Raw genomic sequence first — 18,288 nt, 5'->3', positions numbered from 1 at the left:
GAAGTAACAACTGACACTGCAGAAATACAAAAGATCATGAGAGATTACTACAAGCAACTCTATGCCAATAAAACGGACAACCTGGAAGAAATGGACAAATTCTTAGAAATGCACAACCTGCCAAGACTGAATCAGGAAGAAATAGAAAATATGAACAGACCAATCACAAGCACTGAAATTGAAACTGTGATAAAAAATCTTCTAACAAACAAAAGCCCAGAATCAGATGGCTTCACAGGTGAATTCTATCGAACATTTAGAGAAGAGCTAACACCTATCCTTCACCTATCCTTCTCAAACTCTTCCAAAATATAGCAGAGGTAGGAGCACTCCCAAACTCATTCTACGAGGCCACCATCACCCTGATACCAAAACCAGACAAAGAAGTCACAAAGAAAAAAAACTACAGGTCAATATCACTGATGAACATAAATGCAAAAATCTTCAACAAAATACTAGCAAACAGAATCCAACAGCACATTAAGAGGATCATACACCATGATCAAGTGGGGTTTATTCCAGGAATGCAAAGATTCTTCAATACACACAAATCAATCAATGTGATACACCATATTAACAAACTGAAGGAGAAAAACCATATGGCCATCTCAATAGATGCAGAGAAAGGTTTCGACAAAATTCAACACCCACTTATGATAAAAACCCTGCAGAAAGCAGGCATAGAGGGAACTTTCCTCAACATAATAAAGGCCATATATGACAAACCCACAGCCAACATCATCCTTAATGGTGAAAAAATGAAAGCATTTCCACTAAGATCAGGAACAAGACAAGGTTGCCCACTCTCACCACTCTTATTCAACATAGTTTTGGAAGTTTCAGCAACAGCAATCAGAGAAGAAAAGGAAATAAAAGGAATCCAAATCGGAAAAGAAGAACTAAAGCTGTTACTGTTTGCAGATGACATGATACTATACATAGAGAATCCTAAAGATGCTACCAGAAAACTACAAGAACTAATCAATGAATTTGGTAAAGTAGCAGGATACAAAATTAATGCACAGAAATCTCTTGCATTCCTATACATTAATGATGAAAAATCTGAAAGTGAAATCAAGAAAACACTCCCATTTACCATTGCAACAAAAAGAATAAAATATCTAGGAATAAACCTACCTAAGGAGACAAAAGACCTGTATGCAGAAAATTATAAGACACTGATGAAAGAAATTAAAGATGATACAAATAGATGGATAGATATACCATTTTCTTGGATTGGAAGAATCAACATTGTGAAAATGACTCTACTACCCAAAGCAATCTACAGATTCAATGCAATCCCTATCAAACTACCACTGGCATTTTTCACAGAACTAGAACAAAAAATTTCACAATTTGTATGGAAACACAAAAGACCCCAAATAGCCAAAGAAATCTTGAGAACGAAAATCGGAGCTGAAGGAATCAGGCTCCCTGACTTCAGACTATATTACAAAGCTACAGTAATCAAGACAGTATGGTACTGGCAAAAACAGAAATATAGATCAATGGAACAGGATAGAAAGCCCAGAGAGAAATCCACATACATATGGTCACCTTATCTTTGATAAAGGAAGCAGGAATGTACAGTGGAGAAAGGACAGCCTCTTCAATAAGTGGTGCTGGGAAAACTGGACAGGGACATGTAAAAGTATGAGATTAGAACACTCCCTAACACCATACACAAAAATAAGCTCAAAATGGATTAAAGACCTAAATGTAAGGCCAGACACCATCAAACTCTTAGAGGAAAACATAGGCAGAACACTCTATGACATAAATCACAGCAAGATCCTTTTGGACCCACTTCCTAGAGAAATGGAAATAAAAACAAAAATAAACAAATGGAACCTAATGAAACTTCAAAGCTTTTGCACAGCAAAGGAAACCATAAACAAGACCAAAAGACAACCTTCAGAATGGGAGAAAATATGTGCAATGAAGCAACTGACAAAGAATTAATCTCCAAAATTTACAAGCAGCTCATGCAGCTCAATAACAAAAAACCAAACAACCCAATGCAAAAATGGGCAGAAGACCTAAATAGACATTTCTCCAAAGAAGATATACAGACTGCCAACAAACACATGAAAGAATGCTCAACATCATTAATCATTAGAGAAATGCAAATCAAAACTACAATGAGAAATCATCTCACACCAGTCAGAATGGCCATCATCAAAAAATCTAGAAACAATAAATGCTGGAGAGGGTGTGGAGAAAAGGGAACACTCTTGCACTGCTGGTGGGAATGTGAATTGGCACAGCCAATATGGAGAACAGTATGGAGATTCCTTAAAAAACTACAAATAGGGGCTTCCCTGGTGGCGCAGTGGTTGAGAGTCCGCCTGCCGATGCAGGGGATACGGGCTCGTGCCCCGGTCTGGGAGGATCCCACGTGCCGCGGAGCGGCTGGGCCTGTGAGCCATGGCCGCGGAGACTGTGCTCCGCAACGGGAGACGCCACAGCAGTGAGAGGCCCACGTACCTCAAGGGAGAAAGAGAAAAACAAAAAACAAAAAAAACCCACTACAAATAGAACTACCATATGACCCAGCAATCCCACTACTGGGCATATACCCTGAGAAAAACATAATTCAAAAAGAGTCATGTACCAAAATGTTCACTGCAGCTATATTTATAATAGCCAGGAGATGGAAGCAACCTAAGTGTCCATCATCGGATGAATGGATAAACAAGATGTGGCACATATACACAATGGAATATTACTCAGCCATAAAAGCAACGAAATTGAGTTATTTGTAGTGAGGTGGATGGGCCTAGAGTCTGTCATACCAAGTGAAGTAAGTCAGAAAGAGAAACACAAATACCGTATGCTAACACATATATATGGAATATAAGAAAAAAAAATGTCATGAAGAACGTAGGGGTAAGACAGGAATAAAGACACAGACCTACTAGAGAATGGACTTGAGGATATGGGGAGGGGGAAGGGTAAGCTGTGACAAAGTGAGAGAGTGGCATGGACATATATACACTACCAAATGTAAAATAGATAGCTAGTGGGAAGCAGCCGCATAGCACAGGGAGATCAACTCGGTGCTTTGTGACCACCTAGAGGGGTGGGATAGGGAGGGTGGGAGGGAGGGAGACGCAAGAGGGAAGAGATATGCGGACGTATGTATATGTATAACTGATTCACTTTGTTATAAAGCAGAAACTAACACACCATTGTAAAGCAATTACACTCCAATAAAGATGTAAAAAAAATTAAAATTAAAAAAAAAACAAATTCAGTGCATCTGAAACTATCACAACATTGTTAATCGGCTATACTCCAATATAAAATAAAAAGTAAAAAAAAAAAAAAAAAAAAAAAAAAAAATTCAACCAAAAAAAAAAGAATTAAAGAACAGTACTCAGTGAGCAGTTTTGAATTTTGTGGTTTAAATAACAGTATTGGCTTTTTCCAAAGTTACTCCTAAAATAAAAAATTTGGATCTACAACATTTACTGTATAAATCCACTGACTAGGTGCATTCTTAAAGCCACATTCTTATATTTCCAATATAGCATTAATATTTCCACTTCTCAAAGATATACTTTATGAAGAAAAAGTATACCACCAAAACAACTTTCTACAATAAATTATCCATTCTTTTTACAGCACCTTGTGTTAACCTATATTTATAATTATCTATTTTCCCAACTACACCCATTAGCTACTTGAGGAGACATATGTAGACTGCCTTATTTGAAAAGTTTTAGCATCCCTAAAGTTTAGTTTAATGTTTGGCAAATGTAGGAGGCCAATGCTTGAAGAATAAAGACAGGACAGGTTTGGGAGCAATAATACATGAAATTTCAGGGAAAAAGTAAAAATAATACATAGTGTTGCAAATACTTGCAAATAGATCAGTGCCCACGCATACTTTTAACTTCTCTATTAAAAGAAACATACAATATTGGCGTCCAATAGAACAGAGCTTCAAAATTCTAAGTATTAGACTGCCAAATAGCATTTTTAACCAGTAGTTCCCTAAAACTAATCTGTGGACCAGCAGGGAGTACTTTATAAGCACTGTTTCCCACACTCCCACCCCCACCACCAGGGTTCAAACTCCTCAGAAATGCTGAGATGGGACACAGAGATCTGTACATTTTTAAAGCTCCCTTAAAAGGTAATTCTAGGATGATTATACAGCTCACTACCCAAATGGTCTATCAGGATGAATAACTAATGTTTTCTAAAAGCCAGGTTTCATTAATCATTTGATAAAAAATTTAAAACAAAACCAGCTGTTTGTAGAAAACTTCTAGGATACTTTTAGTTTAGAAAAAGCTAGATAATAATATCTGTGACTTGGGTAAACATCTACTCATGCTTCTAAACGCTACTATGTCTAGGGCTTCATCATGAGGAATACGCAGCAAAATGCAACTGCTTTAAAAATCACTTAAGACAGAAAAAGTTGGGTTAGCTGTTCATTCAGTAAAATTGCTACTCTTGCATGGCATCTTGGGGCTGCTTTACATTTAGACTCCTAACTTGATGGTATGCTTCTGAATGAGAATCTAAGAGTCATAAGTGGGCCAGAATAACTCAATGAAAAGCCAGCTGTACTGACAGCAACTTGCCCCATTCCTGTGTCCTAATAACTGTAATTTATCTTTCCCTTACTAATAAAAATATGCCACTTTTTAAAAACATCACTATATAAATGTGTTCTTGAAAAATCTCTTAGCTCCAGCCTTAAAAGAGCAAACGCAGCATTTAAATTATTTGATTACTAACTATTACTAATTATACATTACCTGTTTATAGCAGGTCTTTACAAGGCTAAAGACAAATCCTCTGTCCATAACAGACAACAGATCATTGAGAAAGAATGCAAGGCTTGTGTTGAGTCTCTCAACCATTTCTGTGTCCTGGGAAACAATTAAAAGAAAAACAAATATAGTTTAACGTATGCTTGAAACACAGATTTAGTTTAAAAAAATAAGTTACCGTTACCTTCTGAAATCGTGAAACTATATCACTAGCAATTGTGCTGACAAGAGCAGCAATGTCATCCATGAAACGTTCTGGAAAACGACTTTTCCTCGGTGCATCAAGTTTATCATTAAAGTATAAATGGTGCACCATGCTCTTTACCTGAAAAAAGAAATAAGCCATTCGTTTAATTTCTTACGGATGTAATGAACAGTTACAGAGATTCTAAACATTAGGGCTATTTTTGTCAACATACCATGTAATTTAACAGATAGATAAAATACTTTTAACTCATCAAATATTTTGAAAAAGTTCCCTACAATATTTTGTATGTGCTAGAGAAATATCAAACACAATACAACTCAATCTCTGTATCAGCTTCATGACATTATCCTGGCTATCAGTGGGAAAAAAAATTATGGGTATGTCAACAGAAAAAGTTTCATCCTTTAAAATTATTTTAAATTAAATCTTTCCAAGACTTAACAATTCCGCCATTCCATGTCCCCCCAGCTGTTAGCTCTGAGAGGTTAGAAACCTTGACTGCATGTAGAATCTTTAGCACCTAGCATCTCATGGCATATGGTGGGTGTACATTAAATATTGATGACTAGATATTAAGAATAAAATGTTAGGTAAAATTTAAAGTGGTTTCAATTTACCAAATACTTTTAGATATGGATACTTATCACAACAATGTGTTAACGGTACTAAAAATTTTTAATTCAGGGAAATTAATAACAAGGTTTTACAGTTGGTAAATAACAGAGCCAAGTCAAACTATTTCATGTTTAAGAAATCTGAACATACATGTAAGACTATTTTAAAAAAGTCATTTGATCTTCTATTAAAAGCACATGAATTACAATTTGGTGTTTATTCTCTAGGGGGAAAAAATGAGTTGCCTACCACTTACATATGGTCCCTGATTTATTTTTTTTGTAGATTAGCAAATCTCTAGACGAAACGTCTTTTTTAAACTCTTTTACTGAAGTATAGTTGATTTACAATGTTGTGTTAGTTTCTGGTTACAGCAAAGTGATTCAGTTATATATATATATTCTTTTTCATATTCTTTTCCATTATGGTTTATTATAGGATATTGAATATAGTTCCCTGTGCTATACAGTGTGGCCTTGTTGTTTATTTTATATACAGTAGTTTGTATATGCTAATCCCAAAGTCCTAATTTATCCTTCTCCCACCTCCTTTCCCCTTTGGTAACCGTAAGTTTGTTTTCTATGTCTGAATCTGTTTCTGTTTTGTAAACAAGTTCATTTGTATCATATTTTGGATTACACATATAAGTGATATCATATGGTATTTGACTTTTCTCTTTCTAACTTACTTCACGTAGTAGGATAATCTCTAGGTGCATCTATGTTGCTGCAAATGGCACTATTTCATTCTTTTTTATGGCTGAATAGTATTCCAATGTATATGTATTCCACATCTTCTTTATCCATTCATCTCTCGATCGATATTTAAGCTGCTTCCATGTCTCGGCTATTGTAAATAGTGCTGCTATAACACCGGGGTGCATGTAGCTTTTTTTTTTTTCTGCTGTATGCAGGCCTCTCACTGTTGTGGCCTCTCCCATTGCGGAGCACAGGCTCCGGACGTGCAGGCTCAGTGGCCATGGCTCATGGGCCCAGCCGCTCTGCGGCATGTGGGATCTTCCCGGACCGGGGCACAAACCCATGTCCCCTGCATTGGCAGGCGGACTCTCAACCACTGCGCCACCAGGGAAGCCCCGTGTAACTTTCTGAATTAAGAGTTTTCTCTGGATCTATGCCCTGGAGTGGGATTGATGGATCATATGGTAGCTCCATTTTTAGCTTTTTAAGGAACCTCCATACTATACTCCATAGTGGCTACACCAATTTACATTCCCACCAACAGTGTAGAAGGGTTTCCTTTTCTCCACATACTTTCCAGCAATTATTATTTGTAGGCTATTTAATGATGGCCATTCTGACTGGTGCAAGGCAATACCTCATTGTAGTTTTAACTTGCAGAAGAAATGTCTTCTAATCTTCAACATAAGTAACATTCAATGCTAAGAATGATTCTATGGCATACTCTGGAAACTTCCATTGTTTCTTTTCTCTTTCTTTTTTCTATCTCTTTTTTGTTGTTTTGCTTTCCTTTGTTTCTTATTTATTATTTTACATAATTTTTTGGAAGAAAAAGTTTCAGTGATTTCAGCTTTCTAGAAGTTAGAGAGGAAGGTCCTTAGTGCCAGAATGCCTAAGTTTGAATCACAGCTCTGCTGTATACAAGCTATGTATACTTAAACAAGTTACTTAATCTCTCTGTGCCTTGGTAATCCCTAACCCATAGGGCTGTGCTACCATACTGTATGTACTTAATAAATGTATATTGCTTTTGTGTATATATATGTTTATATTGTGTATATCGATATTTATTAAAATATTAATTCATTTATTTGTTTTAATAGCATTTACTGAATTAAGTAGAAAGTGTTGTTGTTTTTCATTGGCTGTGACTGGCATTTCCCTAAGAGCTTTCTAACCATAAAAGCAGTAGGTATCTATAAAGCTCTTTTTATCTGGTATGAAATCAATACTGCTGCCATTATACACTAGCATGTTCAGACTAAGAAAGAATGTATCACAGGTTTCCTTTAAAAAGATAGTTAGCGCCTGCAACTATCCCTAAAAATATAGTTTAAATTAGCTTTATAACTCCATCTAAATTGTGCTGATTGTCCACAGTGTTTATTTAGAGATGTAGCAAAGGTAATTTTGTCTTGGAGGCACATGTAAAACCATAAGATGGGCAATAGGAAAAGATTCTAGGATAAAATCACGAGCTAACACAAAATTGTTTAACAAGAAAAACAAAGAATGTGTTTAGTTTGCTCACCATTAACTCAAAAAAGAACCAGGCTTGTTGCAAAGCTGATTCCCGAACGCTGCCACTGCAAACAACCCACTGCAAAGCCAGCTCCTCATGAAATAGCTAGCCAGAAGTAAATCCAAAGTTATTATCAGTGTCAGGTTTGCTGGTAACACAAACCAAATAATGCAAGTACAAATGAAGATATAATGAGAATAAGCAAAATAAGGCATGTGAACCATTCAATGATGCGGTGAGGACACCCATTAACGAAACGGCTACTTATACACATAAGACAGTGGCATGTTGAATAGCTGAAAAAATTACATGTTATCTTGGAGTAAAATGTAATTTTAAAACGACAGGTGGGAAATAGCCTCCTAAATTGTACGTGCAAAAAGAAACTAGACCGAAAACTCACAGTTACAAATAAAATCTGGCTTGTGCCTTACATACATATTTCAGCATATGCAAATACATTCATGAACTTTGCTGGTACAATTTAGGAAATACCTTTAAAAATTTAAACTTTCATATCAGCCATTAATTTTCAAGTTTTCAGGTATTTAAAGTCTTTTTATTAAAATAGCAGAAATTTCCTGCCTTATAATGGATATGCATACAAAGCATTTGCACAATAGTGTATATTAATATGAAAAAGGACTAACAAAACTGTGCATAAGGGAAGCAAATCAACATATCTTACTAAGAGTGATAATTTTTCTAACTCATCTTCCTTTCCCTGGAGATTTAAAACACAAAACAGAAGCAGTTACAGAAACAGAATTAAGAGTTGATACAATCTTTTTGGTACTAAAATTTAATGATCAAATTTAATGCACTAAACTCTAAAAACAGTCATCTGCAAAGATATAAACATTATAATAATGTAAAAGAGCTTGCAGTGGAGAGGTATGCCCAAAAAGACATCAGACAAGCAATGCTTGCTCAAATGTATTTTTAAAAACAGTGCAATTATTGTAACATCTCAGAGTACTGGTTATGTAAACAATCCTTACATCTACTTAATTGTTGGAATTATTTTCCCCCTACATGGACTATCTTCATATGAATCTACCTTTTTAGTTGGTAAGCGTCCCGTTAATGTTTGTAAGAAACTTGACGTCTCTGTGTGCGAAGACATACGATTACAACTTCGATCCATAGCCTATGGAGTGAAGATGAATGAATGATGAGATACCATTAAAGTCTGCTGTGGATGACTATGCAGTTCAAGGATTATATACAATTTTTTACATAGAGCTTTACTGTCATTTTAACAGCCATCTGTTTTATTGCTCATCCCATTTTCACTATTTTAAGTTGCTTTAACGACAATGCATTAGAAGTATCAAAATGGCTTCTATTTATTTTATCTTTAAAAGATAAGTATTTTAATGATTATATAAATTCAGAGTGCTGCAAAGAATGAAACTTTTATCTGTGTGATCTATACACATGCATGTATCTAGTAAGAAAATGTAAAAAGTAAAAACATACTTCTCACTGGTCTTGGACCAAAAAGAGAAATCAAGAATTTTATATTTAATTAAAAAATTAAAAGTTTAGAATCATTTTTTTCATGTTTCAGTCTCATCAAAAATTACGATTCAGGTTAGCCATACACTATATTAAATATAAATCATTTATAATAAATTTGCAATTAAAATTTTTCTTGAAGAACGAGAGCATTGTCCTCCAAAGCCAATACACAGATGAGAAGTATATTTTGAGGAATCATGCAGTATTAGCTATCAAGCAATTAGACTTAAGTAAGCAAAACCTAGTACAAATAAGTTACAACAAATTTCATACTTTGCAACACAGTACAGTTTAAAACAAATTTTTGCTTCTGGTACTTAATCTTACAGCATGGGGATCATATACTGTTCATATTTAATTTCAGCTTATTACCAATATTTCTAGTCAGTGATTATGAAGAAAATGACAAGATAGTAAATGCTAAATGACAATGATACAATAGCTACACTTTAAACCAAAAGCGAATGGAAAACTGTCAGGTTTTTTCCACACAAAAAATTTTTAAATTCCTACTAAAGATGCGCTACCCCAAAAGTAGAAACTGTTATCAAAGCCATCAATTGCATAAGCAGCAGGCACTGAAACATCAATGGGGTGTACAGGAGGGAAGGAGACAGGAAATAGGAAAGGAGAGTATTACTGGTGCAATTGGTGGTATTCATGCATAGCAGTTGGAAAATGTGCTAAGTAAACAAAAATACACACTTTTTAATTATTAAAAAGCAAGCCACTGAAATCATAGTATATACTAAAAAGTAATGTTCTAAAGGGAAACATCAGCAGCCAATAAAGAAACCTCTAATATAAACACCACCTGTGTTGATTCTGCACTTGGACTGGGGTTGGATCCCCATGGGGCAGCTTTTGGACCACCAGTGTTAACCCAGGAATTGGAGCGGTCTAAACCCTAAGCATATAATAGAAAGCAGTTGGAAAGGAAAGAAATATTACATGTGGCATGCTATATTCTTAAAGAAATCCAGACTTTCCAATGCAAACATGTTTTTAATTAGTACTGTTAAAGCAACCAAAATTTTTAGGCATCTATAGAATATTAGTTCATCAAAATTATCTCATTACATAATTTTTTTTAAATCACAAAGAAAATTAAGTATAGCATTTATAGGTAATTTCTCTTTATATAATGGGATCACCTTTAAGTATCAACAACTAAAGATCCCACAGCACCATCCCCCCAAACTCTCTTCAGAGATGGTACAACTTAGCAACAGACAATTTCCTCTAAATCTAACTAGGGTTTAAAAGAAAAAAAAAAAGTGGAAGAAGAAAAACATTCCAATCTTGTCTAAAAGACTAATTTTATTCCATCTGTCATCAACTGAAAATTTCTGTGTAGCAATACTCCATAATTCTATTTGAACTTGCCTCCTCTTTTAGGGACCAATAAGAAAAATTAAGTAAAAAATTAAGAAAAAAAAAGATGCCCGATATTTGCTCCTTCCTAAAAATGATGGTAGATTTGGAGTTGTGCTCAGTCTTATTGTGCTTGTTGAAATTAAACATAATGGGTAGATTTATTAACAAATAATAAATTTATGAATTTTATTATTTTAAAAAAAATAATGGGCTACTTTTTTATATAAAAATTGTAAGTAAAAACATTATGCCGGGGCTGTCTGTAGGAATTGTATCTTCATCATCACTATCATAAATTTGAAGTTAATTTAATATGCTATTAATGTGTATGACCAGAAGTGAATTATGTCTGTCTTCTATGAAAGAGGTTATTATGATCCCAGGTAAAGGGAACTGGGACTTTACTTCGATTTCTTAAAATTGATTATTAGAATCACCTGAATTATAAAATTCAGATTCTGGCCCTTAGCCCCAGAAATCCAGATTCAGCAACATGGGCTGGGCCCTGGGAACCTACGAATAGAACTGAGCAAGGTATAAGAGATTTTTAGAGGACTGCTGAAGACAGCACAAGACAAGCCAACTAAAAATATTAGGGCCTGAGTATGAACCCAAACCAGAAAGCGCCAAAGAAGGATAGGTAAAAGAAAAGAAAGAGTAAACAGTGGTAAACAACTCTATGTAGACATTAGTATCACCTGGGACGGTTAAGGACGGCCACCACCACAAATGTGCAGGGCCCTACCTCTAAACAGTTAAATAACAATCTCTGGGAGCGGGAGCGAGGCCCATGCGTGTATATTATGGGAAGGGAAGGAGGAGGTAGGGGGGAAGGAAAAGGGAGGGGAGGAGGAAAGGGGAGGGGGAAAGAGGGAAGACAAACTACTAGCTCTCAAGGGCTTAGCTTTTAGGGAGAATATTTCCCCTCCTTTTCTCCCTATTTTTTCCAAAAATACAAAGAAGTTGAAATGATGATACAATAACTACCCATTTCCCCTCATTTTTGACACTGAATGTGTAAGATGAGAGTTAAAATTCAAATCCAGGTTCTACTGCTTACTAACTGTAAAATCTAAGGTAAGTTATCTAATCTCTTTTTCAGTTTCTTAGCTACAAAATAGGAATAATGATAAGTGTCTCCCTAATACTGTAAGGATCAAAGTAAATAATGGAAGTAAATCACTTAATACAATGCCTCAAATATAGTAAACTCTTAAAAAATAGTTTTAACAAAAACTTGCCATACATGTTTTTTTAAATGCTTCCTAGCGAAGTATGTTGGGCAATATTCAAATACTCATAAAATTATGTAATCAATAGATTTGTTTAAAATAAAATACCCCACTTTATAGGTATTAATAAAGACTTCTCAGAAGCCCATTATATTATTTCAAATAAAAGCAAATCAGCAAACAATATGTTTTTCAGGTAAGTTAAAACAAAAATTTTCAGTCTCCTAAATTATGTCACTACTCATGTTACAAAAATAACAAAATAAAAGCATCTAATTTCTGCAAAATTACAACTGTGCTCTCTACCATAAATTTCTACAAAAAGAAAAACAATAACTTTGCCATACTCATAAGTTCACTTTTTAACTTCTTGCTTAATAATTTCCTTTAAAACTAAGGCACATGTTAATGAGTAATGTGAGAATAAACAATAAATCTCTTTGTGCCATTAATTATACATTATATCCACAATACTGAGGCTCTGAACAGTTATAATCACACCAAGTCAAAGCCAACTGTTTAAAGAAAACTGGTGGCCAATTTATTTGTAAAGCAAATTATTTCCATAATTTAAATGTCATACAGCTAAGAATTATATCAAACAGCCCTTAGTTAAGCAAAGTCATCACTGATATTTACTAATATAATAACTATGTTTACATATCTCCAACTAACAGAAGAGATTAATCAAATGTGTGTACATGTGCATGAAAGTGTTTTTATTCTGTTTTTGCCAAATCTCTGTAACATTATTATTTTGTTTTGTCCCTTAGGTATAGATAGGCTCCTTCCCTGAATAAGGCTCACAGAGTATCTGACTTGACATCAATACTCATGTTTCAGTACAATCCTCAGCATAGTGGATTTAGTAAGCTATGCACAGAGTAAGCTCTCAGTTTTTGAAAAACAAATGAAAAAATAGGAGATGATACATTAGAAAGAAACTAATTATCAATGTAAAATTGCACTGGCATTTGCTTAAAAAGCAATAAAATTCAAACCTGATGCAACCATACATTTACACAACTGAATGTTAAAAGAATATTGCTAGGAAAAAGAAAGATCAGTTTTGGCAAAATAATTATGAAAAAAATCTCACAAATATGGTTTTATAGCCACTAGGGTAATAAAAGCCTGTTGATAGTATTTTAGAACTTTAGGAGTTCTGCATTTTGTATTAGGAAATAAAGTCTAACCAAAACTTTCATAAAACCGAATATCTTAAGATCTTTAAGTATTTAAATCCTGATAGCAAGAGGGCAAACAAAAGCATAATTCAATTTTTAAAAGGTTGTTTATTCTTGCTAGAGATACTCAATGCTTACTAACATTCATTCTTTGGATACATATCTTTTGAGTACTTTTCATATGCTGGACATTATAGTTGCTTTGGATACATCAGTGAACAAATATCTCTGCCCTCATGGAGCTTATACCCTAATAAAGGGAGACAAACACTAAAAAATAAACATAACAGGTAACTAATTTATATGTTACATTAAAAGGTAGTAAATGTTATGAGTCAAAGAAACAGAGTAAGGGGATAAGAAGTCCCTGGGACAAGGCTAAGGAGAAAGACACACTTATACATTTAAATAAGTGGTCAGAGTAGACCCCATGGAGAAGGTAGTTCTCTGAGTACAGACTTAAAGGAGGTAAAGGAGTTAGTCATAGGATCTTGCTTAGAGAAAGGACATAATCCAACTTAAGTTTTGTTTATTTATGACGTAAGTTTTTAAAGCAGCATTCTGGTTGCTATGTTGTGAAGTGAGTGTAGGTTGGAAGGAGGGAAACCATCTTTAAGGCTATTACATTAATTCAGGAAGAGACGATGGTAGTTCAGACCAAATGGCAGTACTAGAGGTGACAAGAAGTGGCTCTACCTTTAACATATATGCAAATCTGAACTAAAGGATTTACAAAAGGCAGCTGAGTTTAGCATTCCAGAGAGATCTGTACTTGAAATACAATTTTTGTGAGATATCAACATAAAGTGATACTTACAACAACAGGACTTCGTAAGATCACGAAGTGAGTGAGTGTAGAGAAAAGAGAAAACAAGACAAGAGAAGACAAGAAATAAGGACAGAGGCCTGGGGCACTTCCAAATTAAGAGATCAGAAAAAGAAGAATCTACAAAGGAGAATGAAAAGGTGTAATCAGTAAAGAGGAAAATCAAGAGAGGGTAGTGCCCTAGAAGCTAAGTAAATAGAATAAATTGGAGAATTAACTGTCAAAAGCTGCTGTAAGGTAAAGTCAGCCAAGTGTTGAGATTTAACCTTCGGATTTAAGAACATGGAGAGCACTGGGGGCATTAGAAGGGCAGTATGGGCGGAAGATCAAAGGAATATGTTTGAAGTAGGGTAATAGGAGTTAAAGAACGAGAGAGAGTAAAAGAATTGGAGACAGCAAGTATGGAAAACTCTTCTAAGGAATTCTACTACAAAAGGTAGCAGAGAAATGATGAAGAAGCTACCAGCAGAAATACTAGAGAGGAGATTTTTTTATGGGAGAAATAAAAAAAATTTATTTTTTATCTCATTTTATGGGATGGGTTGATTTAGTAGATGGGGAGAAACAGATGATGTAGGAGAGTGATGCAAGAACTCCTGGAGTGAGGATCTTGAGTAGGTGAAAGGGGATGGCTGGTTGTATATAAACAGGGAATGGACTTAGGGAAATGGACAGTTCATCTATAGCAGAGTTTTAAGTAGTAGGTAGTAGTAGATGGTAGTGGGTAGGTAGATGTGATGGTCAAAGGTGACAAAAGTTTTCTTCTGATGGCCTCAATTTTCTTAATGAAGTAGGAGATAAAGTGAGGAGGGGGATTGGTGGGGAGCTGTTAGAGGGTTTGAGGTACCAAAGAAGGCATTAAACCTTTTTCTGGGAGAATGGGAAAGTAAATGGAATAAAGAAATAGAGTATAATTGCTTGACAGCATTAAGGGCTCTCTTGACATTCATGGCCTTTAATTTCAAATGAGACCAGTTATCATGGCATTTCTCAAATCATGTTTAACAGCACAGGCAGTCAACTGAATTCAGCTATGGTTTGAGGTTTGGCTAAGCAAGTAAAATGAAGTAAGGGAAAGATAAGGGAATTGATGTTTGTTTATAATGGTAATAATTATAATGACTGATCATGGAATTTAAGCTGGCTAAATTGAAAGAAACAACATTAGGGACATGAGGTACAGTAAAAAGGTCATACGATCAAGTGATTGGAGAAATTGTTGGAGTTGGGGTACTAGACAGAAAAATATGAGCTAATGGTTAGAGAACAAGATGCATGAAATCGAGATAATGAGGATTAAAATTATTCATCATGACAAGACTAAGGGTATGACCATGGCAAAGGCAGAGTGAAAGACAAAAATCATTAAAGAAGAGTTTCTCTAATTTCCAAGCCAATAAAATCAGAATAAATAAAGAGTAGCTATAAATAAACTTCAGATTCCTTATAATTTTTCAATGAGATAAAATTATACACCATTATTATTAGGGATTATGACTAAATGACAGTCCAAAATGAAGGTAGGTAGCTATCAAAAATAATGCAACCAGGGGGCTTCCCTGGTGGGACAGTGGTTGAGAGTCCGCCTGCCGATGCAGGGGACACGGGTTCGTGCCCCGGTCCGGGAAGATCCCACATGCCACGGAGCGGCTGGGCCCGTGAGCCATGGCCGCTGGGGCTGCGTGTCCGGAGTCTGCGCATCCAGAGCCTGTGCTCTGCAACGGGAGAGGCCACAACAGTGAGAGGCCCGTGTACCACAAAAAAAAAAAAAAAAAAAAAAAAAAAAAAAGCAACCAAAAAAAAAAAAAGAACACACACAAAAAACATTTGAATAAAATTTGATTAGGACAAGACTGTATTGTCATAAGACAAAGTCTCATCTTATGACGGCTTTCTCAAAAGTTTATGTATATCATAATACCAGAAGCAAGTTTACATCATTATTATGTCCCATTTTATGAACCACTTGAAAAAAGACAAATAATCATTCCAATACGTGTACACTTTTGTTCTAAATCTTGATGTTATAATTTATCAAATACATCATATATAAAGGAAAACTCTAGAATTAAGCTAAATGAAGCAAAATGCAAATCTTACAGAAATTGAGATGTTTCAAAAGTAGAACCTTGAGAAAAATGGCGTCTATAGCTCTTTAATAGGAAAATTTCTTATAATTCACAAATGAGATTCATTCCACTGAAGAACTGTATTTACAGTATGTAAATTATGTTAAATATTACCTCCATTACAATGAGAAAAGATCAAGAATGAAGACAAGGATAAAAAACCTTCTCTTCCTAGACATGGAAAGATATGGGGAGGGAGAAAAGCCGTCTCTTTTGTAATTCCTATATTACTCAGGTTACTCTGCAGTATCCATGTAAACACATCTGAACATCATTCTTTCAGAAAGTTCACAAAAAGTGAAAGTTTGTTTAATTAGAGTAACACCTATTTGGATCTTTAAGTTATTGAAATTCATGTTTATTTTTTAAATTATAAGGCTACAAAATATTTTTTTCATCTGTAAGAAATTACTTTAAAAAACGTATTTTTGATCTGTGAGAAATTACTTTCAAATTACGTAAAAGGTACTTTAAAATGCACAATGCTAAAGTTTATTAGAAGTGTCTGAATGTAAAATTTCTGTAACTATATGAGTAGATTTAAGTAATTCTGATGTGTTTGATCCATATTCAAGTATTTCACACAAACAAGCTCAGATCATTAAAAAAAAAAAAAAAAAGGTCTATTTAGTTCAGGCTAAGGGTTAAACACAGACCCCAAAACACGTTTACTAATTCTTCCTCATATCCTAATTAACAGATTAAAATGCCTAAGAAAAGTTGGCTATGATTCTGTAACAAAGTTATCTTCCTTCTTTCTAATAGTAAAAAATCAATTTAAAATGGTTTGGTCAAAACCCAACATAATGTGATTTCTTGGCCTCAGTCTTACTGTTCTTTTTTTCCACTTTGATTTTCAAACTGAGTTATTTTTGTACTTTAACTATAGAAAGGTAATGACTACTTGTTCCTTAAGTATATTTTGGGGGGTAATAAAGATTGATGCTTACATAAAATATAGCTGGATCTTATACTGGCTGGCCTCTCCCTTATTGTCTGGGATAATCGCTAACCATGATTAAATAAATCATATTTTTCTAATCCTGTTGCACCTTACATAGAGTTTTCCATGTGAAATGTAGCTCTATTAATTATTAATCATTGTTCTTGATATTTTTGGAGAAGGGAGGCTCATATTTTAAGTTGATAATATGTCCCAACTACAAAGCAGTCACAGGTCTCTTTTAATCCTCTAGAAAATCAATCTAACCATGTTTCACATGATAATCAGACAATGAGTCGTATGTGACTGGTCATCCTGCACAAATTTTTTAATTTGGCAGATATTCTTGAGCAGAGCACACAAACCAGTTTGTAATAGCAAAAACATTTAATAGAAACATCAAACATTTATGTGTTCACTGATAGAATAGAAATGTACAATTTCTTTCTTATTACTAACTCAAATACATTTTAAAATTAAGAATAAAGTAAAACAATTGGACATTTCTCATTTGTTCACAACCTGAAAACCAAATTTATAGACGCATATCTTCAGTTTACCTTACTGCCGATGATTGACCGTACTTCATCATCTGGTGACGTGGGAGTTCCAGATATATCTGGATTACTATTACTAAGGCTCCGAGAACGATTTAAATTAAGGCTTGCAGGTCTCACAGCAGATCTAGCCATTGTGGCATAATGCACTGATCCTCCCAAACCCCCAGGACCTAGAGTTGTACATAAAATAACATATAATTAAGCAAAAAATTAATCAGCAAAGGACCTGAAAAAATCTCTTCCGCTTTACAAAATTCCACAAAGATCATAAATTGCTTTTATTTCTAAATGAAAATACTATAAATAAGAAAAACATGCCAGACCTAGTGACAGCTATACAAAGATAATTTATTTTACAGTAGCTGATGAAACCATGTGAATTATAAATACAATCATTATCTCTTCAATGTTTCTATGATTATGTATTACATATACAATAAAAAACAAAAGTAATAAGAAACATACACAAATGTTACCTTTCCTTATATATGAGGGTGTCTAAGACCCAAAATGCTCCAGCTAATATCTTTTCCTTTTTTCCCACCCCTCCTGCTCTGCCCCTTGAAACAGTCACTAAGAGGGAGAGCCAATTTCTTGTCAGTATCTCTTAAATGAAACTATGGCTTAGGTCTCTAACTTTATCAGTGACAATTTTAACTATAATAAAATGGCATCTT

General features: G+C 34.5%; 1 protein-coding gene across 5 annotated transcripts in view; it reads right to left on the bottom strand.

The window, feature by feature from the left end:
• Positions 1–18,288, bottom strand: part of DOCK7 (dedicator of cytokinesis 7) — a 200,521-nt gene that overhangs the window by 68,386 nt on the left and 113,847 nt on the right. For 3 of the 5 annotated variants that reach the window (XM_081224735.1, XM_081224736.1, XM_081224739.1), the window contains exons 22-27: positions 17,612–17,781; positions 10,172–10,264; positions 8,894–8,983; positions 7,843–7,938; positions 4,975–5,115; positions 4,776–4,889 (exon numbers count right to left, since the gene is read on the bottom strand). In XM_081224735.1, the coding sequence (XP_081080861.1) occupies positions 4,776–4,889; positions 4,975–5,115; positions 7,843–7,938; positions 8,894–8,983; positions 10,172–10,264; positions 17,612–17,781 (704 nt within the window). The remainder of the gene's footprint in view (positions 1–4,775; positions 4,890–4,974; positions 5,116–7,842; positions 7,939–8,893; positions 8,984–10,171; positions 10,265–17,611; positions 17,782–18,288) is intronic. The other 2 variants (XM_081224737.1, XM_081224738.1) reach the window with 1 other exon arrangement.

Source organism: Mesoplodon bidens (genome assembly GCF_964165515.1).
Source record: "Mesoplodon bidens genome assembly, chromosome: 2".
NCBI lineage: Eukaryota > Metazoa > Chordata > Mammalia > Artiodactyla > Ziphiidae > Mesoplodon > Mesoplodon bidens.
The sequence above is the reverse complement of the archived record's forward strand: the minus strand, read 5'-3'. Positions and strand labels throughout refer to the sequence as shown.